Below are 15,079 nucleotides of genomic sequence, written 5' to 3' on the forward strand. Positions count from 1 at the left end.
CTACCTAGTCTAAGGTAACATTCTTCTTCTCTTATTGTGAATTAGCATCTTCATATTAGAGAAAACATTTGGCCTGTGGTTTTTTTCGGATTGGCTTATTTCGCTTAGCAAATGTCATAATTTCACTCTTCTTTAAAGCTGAGTAATATCCCATTGAGTATATATACCACATTTTTTAATCCATTTATCTATTGAAGGACACTAGGTTGGTTCCATAGTTTAGCTATTGAGAATTGAGCTTCTTTAAACATAGACGTGGCTGCATTACTATAGTATGCTGATTTTAAGTCCTTTGGGTATAAACCGAGGAGTGGGATAGCTGGGTCAAATGGTGGCTCCTTTCCAAGTTTTCTGAGGAATCTCCATACTACTTTCCATAGTGGTTGCACCAATTTGCAGTTCCATCCCAGTATTTTTAATATTCTTCACACAATATATATCTCTTGTTTCCTTTCATCATTTATTATAATCACATCCTTCTTTATACCCTCAATTTCTTGCCTCTGTCTCCCTTCGTCATACTCCCTAGAAAACCCTGTATCACCACATCCACCACACTTGCATCAGAGTACCTGAAAGTGACTGGGGAGGAAACCTAACTATAATGGCTGGATTTTCTGTTAATCTGTCAATGGAACCTTTTTAATGCTGCCTAGTAAACCCTATGATATTTCATTCTAGAGTTATTTGCACTTCCTTACAAGGTTATGCCTTACCTCAAAACTATAAAACCTACTGTCTTATCTTCACACTTAGTTGATTATCTTGTTCTTTAATGGAAACAATCAGAAGAGGATTATTCAAGGATTAAACCTACCTGTCTGGATACAACAGTTGTAATATCTATACTTTCTGTCTTTTCTCTTACTACAATGCCCTCTAAGGCCAGTCCTTTGTACAATGAATCTAATCCCCGTTCACTTTAGAACATTGTTTTTCAGATTGTTCTCTCTCTCTTTTCTGACTTCAATTTGTCCCCTGGGATTAGATAAGTCTTATCATTATGCTAACATGCTGTAATGGCTCCCATCTTTTAGAAATCCTTTGCATTAATCTGGATTCCTTCCAAATAACAAAACCATTTAGAAATATAGTTACCTATTTACATGCACACACACACACACCCCAATACATACATACTTAAGTAAATTGGCTCTATGCAATTATGAACTGGCAAATTGAAATCTGTAGAAAAGCCAGCCAACAAGTTGGAAACTCAGTCAGGAATTATACTGCGTTGAATCAGATCTGTAAGGCATGCCAGAAGCTCAGTATTTTATGCTGCAGATGTCAGAAATTTCTTTTGAGAAGTTTGTTTTTTCTTTTAAACCTGCAACTAATTGTGTGAGGCCCACTCACATTAAATCTCCTTTGTTTAAAATCAGCTGAATTTAGATGTTAATCATATCTACAAAATACCTTCAAGGTAATAAGTCGATTAGTGTTTGATTAAATATCTGACCAAAGTAATCTAGCAAAAATTGACATATAAAACTGATTATCACAAATCCCTTGTTTCCTCATGCCCCTCAGCTACATTCTCATCTCTCCTTTTCTATGCCACAAATCACAAAGAATTATTTATATGTACTATTTTACTCAGTATCCTCGTAACTCTCTTGTACCTACTCCTGTCAGGTTTCTGTCTCTACCACTGCACTGCCTGTGTTGTCGCCTGGTTAGCAGTTACCTTCTCTGATTGGTAGATCCTCCCCCCCTTTATTAAGGTGCATTATAATATACATAACAGTAGGATTTTTTGTTACATATTCATGCACGATTACCAGTATCTCTTTCCCTTTCCTTTTCCCTTCCCTGGTCCTTTTCCTGTGTTTACTGGTCTCCTTTCTAATTTCATACAACCTCCACCACATTTTTTTCTTCTTTTTTTTTCCACAAGCATCTACATAAGGGAGAAAACATCAGACTTCCTGAGTTTGACTTATTTCACTCAACATGATGTCCTCCAGTTCCATGCATTTACCACCAGATTACATTATTTCATTTTAGTCCCTGAAAAAAACTCCATTGTGTATATATACACATTTTCTTTCTCCATTCATCTGCTTGTATTCTGGTTGCATAATTTGGCTATGTGAATTGTGCTGCTATAAACAAGGGTATGCATATGTTGCTGTAGTAGGAATGAATTTAATTCTTTGGCATAAAAATCAAGAAGTGGTATTGCTGGAACATAGGGTGGTTTCATTCCTAGTCTTTTTTTTAATTATTCATTTTAGTTACATATAATATTAGGATATATTTTGGCATTAATCACAAAAAAATGGAATATAACTTGCTTTAATTTAGCCCCTAGCACTATTCCCCTTGACCTTTTCCCCCTCTTTTTGTTCCCCTCCCTATCTCCTACTGATCCATCTGTAATTTATAGTTTTTTTAAAATTAGTGTCTTATAGATATACTTGATGTTGGGATTCACTGTGGTATATTCACGTATGTGTACATACAAAAGTTCAGTCAGATTCATTCCACTGTTCCTCCCTTTTCCTATCCTTCTTTCCTCCTCTTCCTCAACCACCTTTGTCTGCTGTATTGAATGATCTTTCCTTTTTTTGTGATGAAATTAGTCCCCTTTTTTCTTTGTCTTTCCTTATTTGTTAAACACACACACACACACACACACACACAGACAGACACACACACACACCATGCCTGCCTAGTTTGGATTAGCTTCTACTTATTGGAGAAAATATTTGACCTTTGATTTTTGGAGACTGGCTTATTTCACTTAGCATGATAGTCTCCATTTTCATCATTTGCTGGCAAATGCCATAATTTCATTTTCTATGGCTAGTACTCCATTGCATGTATATATACCTCATTTTTCTTGATCCATTCATCTGTTGAAGGGCTCCTAGGTTGGTTCCATAGCTTGACTATTGAAATTTTGCTGCTATAAACATTGATGTGGCTGTATTCCTGATGTATGCTGGTTTTAAATCTTTTAGATATACATCAAAAAGTGAATAGCTGGGTCATACGGTGGTTCTATTCCATAGTCTTTTGAGGAAACTTCATACTGATTTCCATAGTGGTTATACTAATTTACAGTGTTACCAAGAGTGTAAAAGTATTCATTTCCCCACACATCTTTTCCATTTGTTGTTCTTTTTATTCTTGATGGCTGCCATTCTAATTTGAATAAGATGAAATCTCAGTGTATTTTTTATTTGTATTTCCTCATTGCTATATTTGTTGGCCATTTGTACTACTTCTTTTAAGAAGTGTCTGTTTAGTTTATTTTTTCATTTATTGTTTGGGTTTTTTTTTTTTTTTTTTAGTCCTTTATATATTCTAGATATTAAACCTTCTGTCAGAAGAGTAGCTAACAAAGCTTTTCTCTTCACACTCTTGTTTTCTTTGTTGTGCAGAAGCTTTTTAAATTTGATGCTGTTGCATTTATTATATCTTGGTGTTATTTTCTGAACTTTAGGAATCTGTAGAAAAAGTCCTGCCTGTACCTCTAAGAGAATGTTGACCCTACATTTTCTTCCAGCAGTTACAAAGTTTCTGGTCTAATTTCTAGTTTTTCGGTCCCTTTTGAATTGATATTGGTTCAGGCTAAGAGATAGGAATAGAGTTTCATTCTTACACATATGGATATCCAGATTTCCTAGCACCATTAGTTAAAAAGGCTATCTTGTCTCCTGTGTATGTTTTTGCTATCCATGACTATATCTGTTTGGGTTTGTCTGTGTCTTCTATTTTCTTCCAATCGCCTATGGGTCTGGTTTTATGTCAGTACTATGCAGTTTATATTACTATAACTCAGGTATAACTTGAATTCATTTATTGTGATTCCTCTCCAGCATTGTTTTTTTGGCTTTGAATTGCTTTGACTATTCTGTGTCTTTTATTCTTCTAACTGAATTTTAAGACTTTTTGTTTTTCCTAATTCAATAAATGATGTCATTTGTATTTTGGTTGGGATTTCACTAAATCTCTACTTTGCTTTTGATAGTATGACCATTTTAACATATTAATTCTTCCTTTCACTGGAGCTCTTTCTACCTTGTGTCTTCAGTTCTTCAGTGTTCTGTAATTTTCATTGTAGAAGTCTTTCACTTCCTTGGTTCGATTTATTCCTAGTGGTGGGGGGGAGAGTAGGGGGAGTATTATAAATCAAATTATTTTCCTGGGTCTCTGCATATTCATTATTGATATATAGGAAGGATTATGTTGATTTTGTATCTTTAGCATTTATCTTCTCATTGCCTAGGTCATTGAGCAACTCACAGATGTCACCTTTCTTTCTTCTTCGAACACTGTCTTTGCATGTTTTCTGGAAACAAGTATTATCCTATAGGTTTTAACTAAACTGCACATATTGAATTATCTTTAAGACTCAGTCTTCAGGTTTTTTTATTAAGTAATGAATAAAGTGAAAAATAGTTTGTGTTAATTTTTCTTTTCTTTTATTTTTTAGTTGTAGTTAGACACAATGTTTTTTATTTATTTTTATGTAGTGCCTCACCAGTGGGGTACAGCCCCATCCCTTGTGTTAACTTTTTGTTCACTGTGACAAAGTACCTGAGAAAGTCAAATACAAACCATTTTGACTTATGATTTTACAGATGTGAGTTTATGGTCAGACAGTTCAGTTGTTTTGGAGCTTATTGAGGCAGTACATCATGGTGAAAGAGCATGATAGAGCAAAGCTGCTCATCTGCTTGCAGCTAGGAAGCACAGACAGAGCGGGGTGCTTGGAGAAGAGTATTGGGGAAAAAAATATACCCTCCAAAGTTATTCCCCTGGTGACCTACCTCCTTCAACTAGGCACCATCTCCTAAAGTTTCTATCACTCCCAAAGCTACAGACCAAGCTTTCAACACATTACCCTTTGGAGGAACATTTCAGATCCCAACCATAACACAGTTCCATGGTTTAATTACTTTTCTGAAAATATAATCATTCTGAGAGGCATAATATTCAAGAGTTCATGTTCAAAGTAAAAAAATGTTACATGGTGACATATTACTCATCTATCCCAATCTCAAATTCTTTTTCCTGAAGAAAACTAAAATTTCTAGTTCCAAAAATATTTTATGTGTATAATAGCAAATACAGGTTCAGTGAAAGGCAGTGTGGTATAATGATTGGGAGCTTGGAATATGGAACAAATCTGCTTGTAATCAAATTTTCTACCAGTCACTGGCTGTGTAACCACTGTCTGTTAGCTGATCTGAATACATACTTGCAAAGAGCTTAGAAGACTGTTTGGTATATGAAAATAAGTGACATATTTATTCTTTCTGCTAAATGATTTTGTAATATAAATAACATCAGGCATTTGGGCTCTCCCCCCATAAAACACACACACACACACACACACACACACACACACGGCAAGCTTTTTTTTTTTTTTTTTTTAATTCTTTTCTTTCTTTCTTTCTTTTTTTTTTTGATGTTGATTGACCTTTATTTTATTCATTCTATGTGCTGCGCTGAGAATCTAACCCAGTGCCTCACTCATGTTAAGCAACTGCTCTACCACAGAGCCACAACCCCAGCCCCAGGGCAGGATTTTCTTTACAACAAACAAATCATACCTGATATTTTTTTCCTTTGGCCAGTAATTTTTCATTAAATATTTGTGCCATCCAGTTTTATAGCTCTAAATACCAATGTCTTTGATAGCAACTTCCAAACGTTTTACCTACTGGACATTGCCACTTAAATACATAATTAGCCGGGGTGGGGGCACTTTTTAGGTACCGTTGTTGCTTCTATTTCTCTGATTTCCTTCATTATAATTTTTAAAATTTGTTCACCTACACTGTTAAAATATACATTATATGTAACCATTTTTTCTACCTCTTGCTGCCACCTTAATCTAAGCCATCATCACTTTACTTTTAAATTATTATTTAGCATTTTAAGCAAAAGATTTTCGGCTCTCCTTCACTCTTCTCCTATTTGGTTTTTTTTCCTCCACTTTTACTCTCAAGTAGAGTCAGGTGCTTTGTTCACTTTTGTATCTCTAACACATCAACCAATGCTTAGTATATATTGGATTGATATGTGAGTGAGGAAGTAACTAAATAAGTGCTTTGTGAACTATGTGGAGTAAAAGAAGAGTTTTGTTTACCAATCTGTCACAAACTAGTACTTTTGTAAAATACAATCAAATAGAATTTAGGAAAAATGAAATATGTATTTATTAGTGTCATTTTATTAGCTACAACATACTGTCAGATTGCTATCAAAATTTCTAAGCACTTTCAGATTTGTACTTACAGTGACCTTATAATAAACCTTTTTTGGTAAGCAGCTGTTTGCTGACCATACTCTCAGCACAGTACTAGATCATGTTCATCATTCTATAACCCACAGTTAAAAATGTAAAAACTAAATGAAATATTACTCTTCTTGGTAGAGAAGAAGAAGGCACTTCAAATCCTCTGTCATAATATGAAAGCTAAATCCCGGTGGATTACTACTTTATGAAAAAATTTTTTTGGTAATACTAGTAAAATTTAATAAATATTCTATGCATTAATCAGTCGTGTTCTCATAAAAATAGAAGGCTGTTCTCGATCTATTTGTTTATGTGTTGATAAGAAAAGTAAAACTTTTGGTGAAGTCTTAAATTTACAGATTTAGAAATATTTTAACTCAAAGAGTAAATTATATTATATTATATATGGCACTTTCCTGAAAATGTTTGCTCATTTTGCATTTTTTGTTTATTGTCGTAAGTTGATTATTTTCTTGTTTATATATCTGAACTGAGAGGAGAGTCATTTCATAACAGTTGGAGTTTAGTATCAGGATTCCTAAAAAGATACATAGCTGAAAGCAAAAATGACTAAACTCAAGAAAATCTGTTCCTCATTTTCCACTGGTAATTCCAGGCAGAGTTTATGTGTTAGTTTTAACACTTTCCAAATCCTTGATCTTCAGTTCATTTTGCTTTAGAGATCCAGAAGTTTATACTGAACCCCTGTTGGTTATCACTTTGTGTGCTCAGAATGCCTCACTCAGATAGTTTGTCCCATATCCTTCTGTCTTTGAGCTGTTTTCCTTTCTAATACAGATTAATTAAAAAAGGCTTTTTCCCTTTATTGTATAGTCACATATTCTACTATAGACAATGTATAAATAAACCTGCAAAACACTAGCTTGTATTTTGAAACACAAGAATGTTTCTCAGTGTATTATTTGCAATATCATATCTCAGGAAAAGAAGTATTAGATGCATATCTAAATTGTCATTAACTTAAATGTGTTTGTTTTCAGGATTTTTGTTTTATATTTTGGTTTTAGGGCAGCAACAAACAGTGTTGACATGAAACTGGCCAAAATACACAGTTTAAGAAGAACATTGGGAGTATGCAGATAGATCAATAATAGATTAATAGATAAGTAAATAGACATCAATTCAACATTATGTATGTTATATATGTAATTAAAAGGAAATAGAATTTTAAAAGAAATGTATGCTCATTTTTAGTTAAATTGATATGTTAACAGATATGTGAATCAGTTCTAAAGCACTGGACAGCTCATTTTTTATTAGTGAACATTTATATTTGTAGATGAATTACCTAAAAGGAACAAAGAGGGAAATTATTTACCAACACAGACTGTCTTATTTCTTTACCAGTATTGCCCATACTCTGTCTCAACAGTGAAGACAAGTATGAATGAATAGACAAATAAAAATTTGAGATTCAAGTTCATACTTGTTGAACAGATGGTTCACAAACAGAAGTTTGAAAATATTTAATAGGATTTACAAATACCAGGTGAACATTTAAGAGTACATTAACACTGTGACTGAAGAGAGTATCTTAATTGGAAATTCACAGAATGCATTTTTTAAAGAGTTCAATATGATCAGTGTTTTTTTTGAGTTGAAAATTGTGCAGCTCACTGAAGTGAGAAAAAGAGGGAGAAGACCATCTTTGGTGATACAAGGATCATAAATTGTAAACATTTAAGATACCTTGATGTATGTACATAAAGGCATTAAGGAAACATTTGTACACACAGATCTGGTGGTCAGAAGAGAGATATAAGCTTGATTAGTATGCCAACACTAAGGTATTTGTATTTGGAAGTAGAGGGAAGAGATTGTTTAAGATGCTGCTTAAATCTTTCTGGCTGATAGTTAGGATGAAGCTCTTTTTAACTAGGCAATGTTAACAAGCCCAACAGATGTTTTCCTGAGGAAGAGAAAATTATGCTCAACACTAAAAAAGATGAGTTTTTTTCTATAAAATTACCATTTTGAAAAGTTTAAATTTCCCTGGGTTATAAAACAAATCGTACTTTTATCTTTTATTCGTACTTTTATCTTTTATTCATACTTTTATCTTTTATTCATTTGCTTTATAAATTTGCAGTCTTTTGGATGAAAGTGTTTTGTAGGTAAATATTATAATATTTCTTATATTTCATAGCCATGAAGCTCATGACTGCTCTGGTGAATGTTGCCTTAAACCTCAGTATTCATCAGGATAATACACAGAGACAGTATGAAGCTGAGAGAAATAAAATGATTGGGAAAAGAGCCAATGAAAGGTTGGAATTACTACTTCAGAAACGCAAAGAGGTAAGTAAATTTCATTGTAACTGATGGAATATGTAGTAAATATAAGTAATTTTTCTTTATTCTCTGCAGAAAGGTTTATATTTTTAAAATTTATTTTTAATTTGTTTGATCTCAGAGTTCTCAGATAAAACTGGAATGTTCATTGCTGATTGGCTAAGTGCTTTCTGAGGTAGACAAAGATCATAGACAAATCAATTTTCAAAAGAAGGCTGTCTGAACCTTAGGCAGCTCAGAAAGGTTGTCAGGCTATGGACTCAGAAAGCACAGTAAATACTTAAGTCATAACTGTAGGCCAGAAAAGTTGTGTTTCTAGGAGAAAGCCAAAGCCTGCTGATATATAAGGTATTACTGTAAATTAGATTGGTCAAGATTTTGTTTGTTGTTGTTCGTTTGTTGTTTTCTTTTATTTTTTGCTGTGCTCATGATTGAACCCAGGAACTCATGCAAACTAGGCAGGCTTTCTACCAATGAACTATACCTCCTTCCATTGGGCCCAGTTTTAGACTGTTTTTTTTTTTTTTCTTTTGGGTACTGGAGATTAAAACCAGAGATGCTTTACCACTGAGCTACATCCCCAGCCCTTTGTATTTTTTATGTTGAGACAGGGTATTACTAGGTTGCTGAGGCTGGCCTGGAACTTGTGAGCCTCAGCCTTCCAAACCACTGGGATTACAGGTGTAAACTACTGCACCTGGCTTAGAATAACATTACATATATATGTTGAAACATTCTAAAACTGGATTTTTAATACAAACATTTTTATCATCTAATTGGAAGTAAAAATTTTTAGATTTGTAATAATCTACCTTTTAACTTGAGAAAAGAGTATCACATTGCTGAAAAGGAATTGTGTGTGTGTGTGTGTGTATACACACACACATATATATATGAATAATGTGTTATTCATGGGTAAGAAAAAGCAATGTATCTCTAATATCTTTTTTTTTAGAGAGAGAGAGAGAATATCTTTTTAATATTTTTTTTTTTTTTTAGTTTTTGGCAGACACAACATCTTTATTTGTATGTGGTGCTGAGGATCGAACCCAGGCCACACGCATGCCAGGCGAGCGCTCTACTATTTGAGCCACATCCCCAGCCCATGTTGTATAAGTTTTATAGGACTGCTGGAATGAAGTACCACAATCTGAGTGATTTAAACAAGTGAAATTTATTTTCTTATACTTTTGGATGATAGCTGTCCAAGATCAGGGTGTTGACAAGACCGTGTTCTCTCAAGGCGTTAGGGAAAGATATGTTCTAGGCTTCTCTCCTAAGAGCATGACTCCAGTCTTCATGATGTTCTTCCTATGTATGTTTGTCTGTCTTCACATCTGTTCTATTTATAACCAGTACAAGTCATGTTGAATTAGCGGCCTGCTCTACTCTAGTGTGACCCCATTTTTAAGAATTGTTTTCTCACAACCTTGTTTCTAAATAAGGCCATATTTTGAGTTACTGTGCATTACAACTTAAATGTACAAATTTTTGAAGAACATGTTTTAACCCCTAACACATTATGCTTGAAATGTGTGGAGGTAAATATTGGAACAGGGCTTTATTAAGTATTGCTAACTAAAATGTAGGACTCTTCTCTCTTTCTTTTTAATGCTTTTATTAATTGTTGATGGATCTTTATTTATTTATATGCGGTACTGAGAATCAAACCCAGTGCCTCACATGTGCTAACCAAGCGCTCTACCACTGAGCTACAACTTCAGCCCATATGAATCAGTTTTGTATAGTAATTAATAAAGCAAAAGTAATTTTTATAATTTACAATAAGTTACCATAATTTGAATGATTTACTCAAAAAATACAAATGGTGCCCTATATGATGATATTACTTAAAATTATTCTTACCTTACAATAGAGCAAAAGCCATATATATTTAGCATAAAACTCTGCTTCAGATTTTTATTTTTCATTTTTTCAGGCTAGTAGTACATATAATACCATACTCATTCTCTCCTGATGCTGGACAGTAGTGGTTCACATTCAGCTACACAATCATAATACTCTTTGAGGTATACTGTATTGCCAGTAGTTTTTTGGATATTGTATTGTCAGTTTTTTTAATCCCATCATGGCTACAAAATGCCCATCTATGTGTATACATTAGATGTTCAACACTCTATTATAAAATAGGATTTGTGTTAAATGATTGCCCATTAGTAGGCTACTAGTTTAAGTGTTGTGAGCACATTTAAGGTAGGTTAGGTGATGCTGTGATATTTGATAGGTTAAGTGCATTGCTGACTTAACAATATTTTAAACTTAAAATGGATTGATCAGGATATAATACCATCTTAAGTTAAGGAACATCTTCTCTGTTCTCAAACTTAGTAAAATCTGAAATAGCATACAGCAAAGAATAAATCTGAAGGAATTTTATTATCATGTTTATAGCAATACCAAATATGTCACTGGACATTATTACATAGCAAATGATAAGATAAATTGGAATAATAAATACCATATCAAGTGTCATGTTATAGCACTTCTTTTGAGTAGTAAATAAACTTTATCTCTGATCACTGATGTTGCCTGAAACTTATCTTTCCTGTAGTAATTTATTTTGTTCCATTACACCACTGTTTTCTATTATGCCTCCTAATTGAGGAACTTGGCCGGCTTTCAGTTGTGAATTACTCAGATGGAAAGTAATATTTGGATACTTTAGATGGAGTAGGAAGTTCTTGTAGAATGACAGATATGTTGATCACTGATGGTCCCTTATCTAAGGAAAACAACCCCAAGCCAAAGACTTGATTTGGTGAGATGTGTAGAAATTTAGGCCTATTCACAAAGCAGAAGATACTTTTGAGATAGGAGCCTGATCACTTTACCTTGTTAGTCATTGTGTAGTATATATCTATTTTTTCATCTTGTTTCTTTTCTTTTTAATAAATGGGGATTGAACCTAGAGGTACTACTGAGTTCTTTTTCAATCCCCAGTTCTTCTTCTTATTTTTTTTTTTTTAAATTTTTAGACAAGGTCTCACCAAGTTGCAGAGGATCTTGCTAAGTTGCTGCAACTGGCCTCAAACTTGAATTCCTCCTGCTTCAGGGTCCTGAGTCCTTTAAATTACAGATATTCACTACCATTCCTAGCTAATCCATGTCTAGATAGAGACAGCAAGAGATTTAAGGTGATAAAGCTGTAGAAATAATGCAAGTATACTGGTTATTTCAAACATCTATTGCATAATGAGAGAAAGGATAGATAATAACCAGGATTTTAAAACAGTTGGAAATGTTCATTCCAAATAAAATGGCCAGTATTTCAATTTACATTTTTTACTGTCTTTTCTCCCCCCACCAGCTACAAGAAAACCAAGACGAAATCGAAAATATGATGAACTCTATTTTTAAGGGCATATTTGTCCATAGATACCGGTAAGGGATTTTTAAAGTCATTTAGAAAGTCTTTACCTTAGATAATTATTGCTTATTTGTAACCCAGACTAACTGTAAAGCCATAATACTCTACTAATTATTACTTTTGTTTTCTGGAAAACAACTGTAACTATAAATGCTATGTAAATGACATTTGGAGAATATGCACTTATTACTGACACATTCTTCCAAACTCAGACTGTCTACTGTTGGAGGCAGCCTATGGACTTGGCATTTGTACTAATAGAATATTTATGTGATTATTAAATTAATGTAGCCTTAATAAGATATGTTTTTCACATTTGAAAAAAAATTAAATGCTTTACTTCTTGATCTGTGTTACTTACTGTCTTGTTTAATGATCAAATTAATGACTAATCTTTTGTAAACATGTCTGTTAAGAAGAAAGAGGACAAGAATAAGAAAGGAATTGTTAGCGAAATATTTTTTGTCATACTACATTACGAATGAGTTTAGTTTGTCTTTCTGTGAAGTCATAAAACTTTGAAAATACTACATTATAAAAGCATATTTGACATAAAATCAATAGATTGTATGTGTACCTATATTTCTGTTACTTAGATGCAATATATGTATAGGTAGATACACTCCAATAGAAGCACTGTTTTCTGATAGATTTGAAACTGTAGTTGATAAATTAATATAAAGCGGTAGTTTAACATAGGAAATTTTGTGTGTAGGTGTGTGTTTATATATAACTTTGAGATTTTAGCAGAATTTAAACAATTTAACTCAAAAGTATATAAACATCTTTTGAAACAGGACCAAGGCCTTAGTTTTAGTATGGATTCTCTGGTTAGATCTTTATATCCTCTTTTTTGCATGAACCGTGTATATAATCCAATACTGACCCATTTATTTGAAACGAAAAAAAGAGCTTACATGTATGTGGCATGCAGTCATGTAGTCTTTTGTTCTTTGTGAATGTATAATTGAGGTAAAACTGCACATTTAATTGTATAATTGAATGGGTTTTGACATATTATGTACCTGAAAAGCCACAAGATAAATAATAAGTCCATCATCCTTAGAAGATTTTTCTTGGCACTTTGTAGTTCCTCCCTACCTACTTTCTCAGCACTTTACCCTCCCATCATCCTTAAACGATTGTTGTTCTGATATTTGATTCATGTTTCTCTTTTAGACTTTTGCAGCAATAGAATTATACAATATATACTTCTCATTAGTCTGGCTTTTTTGTCTAAAAAAATTAGTCTTTCACCATTAAATGTATTGTTTACTATAAGGTTTTCATAGATGCCATCTATTAGATTGAGGAAGTTTGTTTGTTTCTGTTCTTCAGAAAGTTTTAATTCAGAATGTACATTGGATTTTATGAATTGCTTTTCTGCATCTAGAGATCATTATGTGATTTTCTTTTTGAACATTGTTAATGTGATGAACTGAGTTGTTTGACTTTCATATGTTTACATTTATTCATGGGTCAAAACCCACAGTCATGTTGTAGTTTTTTTCTTTTTATTTTTTAATGCTATATTTTTAAATATTTATTATTGGATGTGATTTGCTAGAATTTGCCCATGAAGTTTTGCATCTTCAAAATATATTAATCTCTTTTTATTTTAATGGATGTGTCTGACTACTTTAGGTATAAAGATAACAACACTGAACTTGTAGATTGATTTACATTCTGAGCTATTTGTCCTTACCCCCATGCTACCTTCTTTGAGTAGCATTTGAGTAAGATTTTTTTTAAATGAAGTAACTTTTTTCCATAGCTTTATTTTATTCATTTATTTTTTATGTGGTGCTAAGGATCGAACCCAGGGCCTCACATGTGCTAGGCAAATACTCTACCACTGAGCCCCAGCCCCAGCCCTTGAGTAAGATTTTTAAATTAGGTAATATAGTATTTCTACTTTGTTCTTCCTTTTCAAAGTTGTTTTGAGTATTATAGGTCCTTTGCAGAATACAAATTTGGGAATGAACTTGTCCTATTTTACACAAAAGCTTCTGAAGTTTTCATATGAATTGTAATGAATCAATTCATTTCTAATTGTTTCATATTTTATCTTGTAACTGCGATTTTATTATTTTGTTTTAGATTGTTCCCTGCTATTACACAAAAATACAGTTTTTAAAATTTGTATAAAGTAATTTTATCCTAGCAGTTTTGGTCAGGGTGTGGTGAGTTTTGTTTTATTCTGGTGTTTTTTTTTTTAGGTTGTTTAGAACTTTTCTACATGTGAGATACGGTCATCTTTGAATAAAGAGAGTTTTACTTTTTGCTTCTGTTATCTCTTCATTCTTTTCTTTAAAAGTATCTTTACTTCTAACTGATGCATCGTAATTATACAAACTTATGGAGTATGTATAATCTGACATTTAATACATGTGCACAAATGTAGATAATGTCAGGGTAATTAGCTTATCTGTCACTTAAGGCATTTATTATTTCTTTGTGGTGGGAATATTTGAAATTTTCTCTACTACCTATTTTGAAATATTTTTAGTTAATTGTTGTGAACTATAGTTAGGCTGTTGTGCTGTAAAACATTAGGAGTTATTTTTCCTATCCAGCTGTACCCTTCTACCTGTTAATAATTCACTCTCTGTCTTCTTTTCCCCATGTCCTACTCAGGCACTGGTAACCACCATTCTCTTCTCCACTTCTTTGAGATCCAACTTTTATTCTATATATGTCGAAGAACATATTCTTTCTGAGCCTGACTTGCTTCACTTAACATAATGTCTTCTACTTCATCTCTCGTCTCACAATGGACAAGCTTTCATCCTTTTGATGACTGAATAATATTTCATTGTATCTACATATCACATTTTCATTATCTATTCTTTTGTCAGTAGGCGCCTAGGTTGATCCTTTATTGGCCATTTCTTTACTGTCTTTGTGAAAAAGTCTGTGTTTTTCATTCTTTTGAAAATTGGATTGATTTGTCTTGAGTTTTTGATTAACTGGTATATTCTAAATATTAGTCCCTTGTCAGATAAATGGCTTGCAGAAATTTTCTCCTATTCTGTCAGTTGTGTCTTCATTATTTTGATGGGTTTCAGTATCATGAAGAAGTTTTAGTTTATGATAATCCAATTTATCACATATTTTGT

General features: G+C 32.9%; 1 protein-coding gene across 6 annotated transcripts in view; it reads left to right on the forward strand.

The window, feature by feature from the left end:
- Positions 1 to 15,079, forward strand: part of Stag1 (STAG1 cohesin complex component) — a 360,527-nt gene that overhangs the window by 209,529 nt on the left and 135,919 nt on the right. For all 6 annotated transcript variants that reach the window (XM_046431592.2, XM_046431593.2, XM_058574788.1 and 3 more), the window contains 2 exons: positions 8,427 to 8,578; positions 11,901 to 11,974. In XM_046431592.2, the coding sequence (XP_046287548.1) occupies positions 8,427 to 8,578; positions 11,901 to 11,974 (226 nt within the window). The remainder of the gene's footprint in view (positions 1 to 8,426; positions 8,579 to 11,900; positions 11,975 to 15,079) is intronic.

Source organism: Marmota monax, unplaced genomic scaffold (assembly GCF_021218885.2).
Source record: "Marmota monax isolate L192 unplaced genomic scaffold, Marmota_monax_Labrador192_F-V1.1 WCK01_AAM20220418_F8-fsc00022, whole genome shotgun sequence".
Classification (NCBI taxonomy): domain Eukaryota; kingdom Metazoa; phylum Chordata; class Mammalia; order Rodentia; family Sciuridae; genus Marmota; species Marmota monax.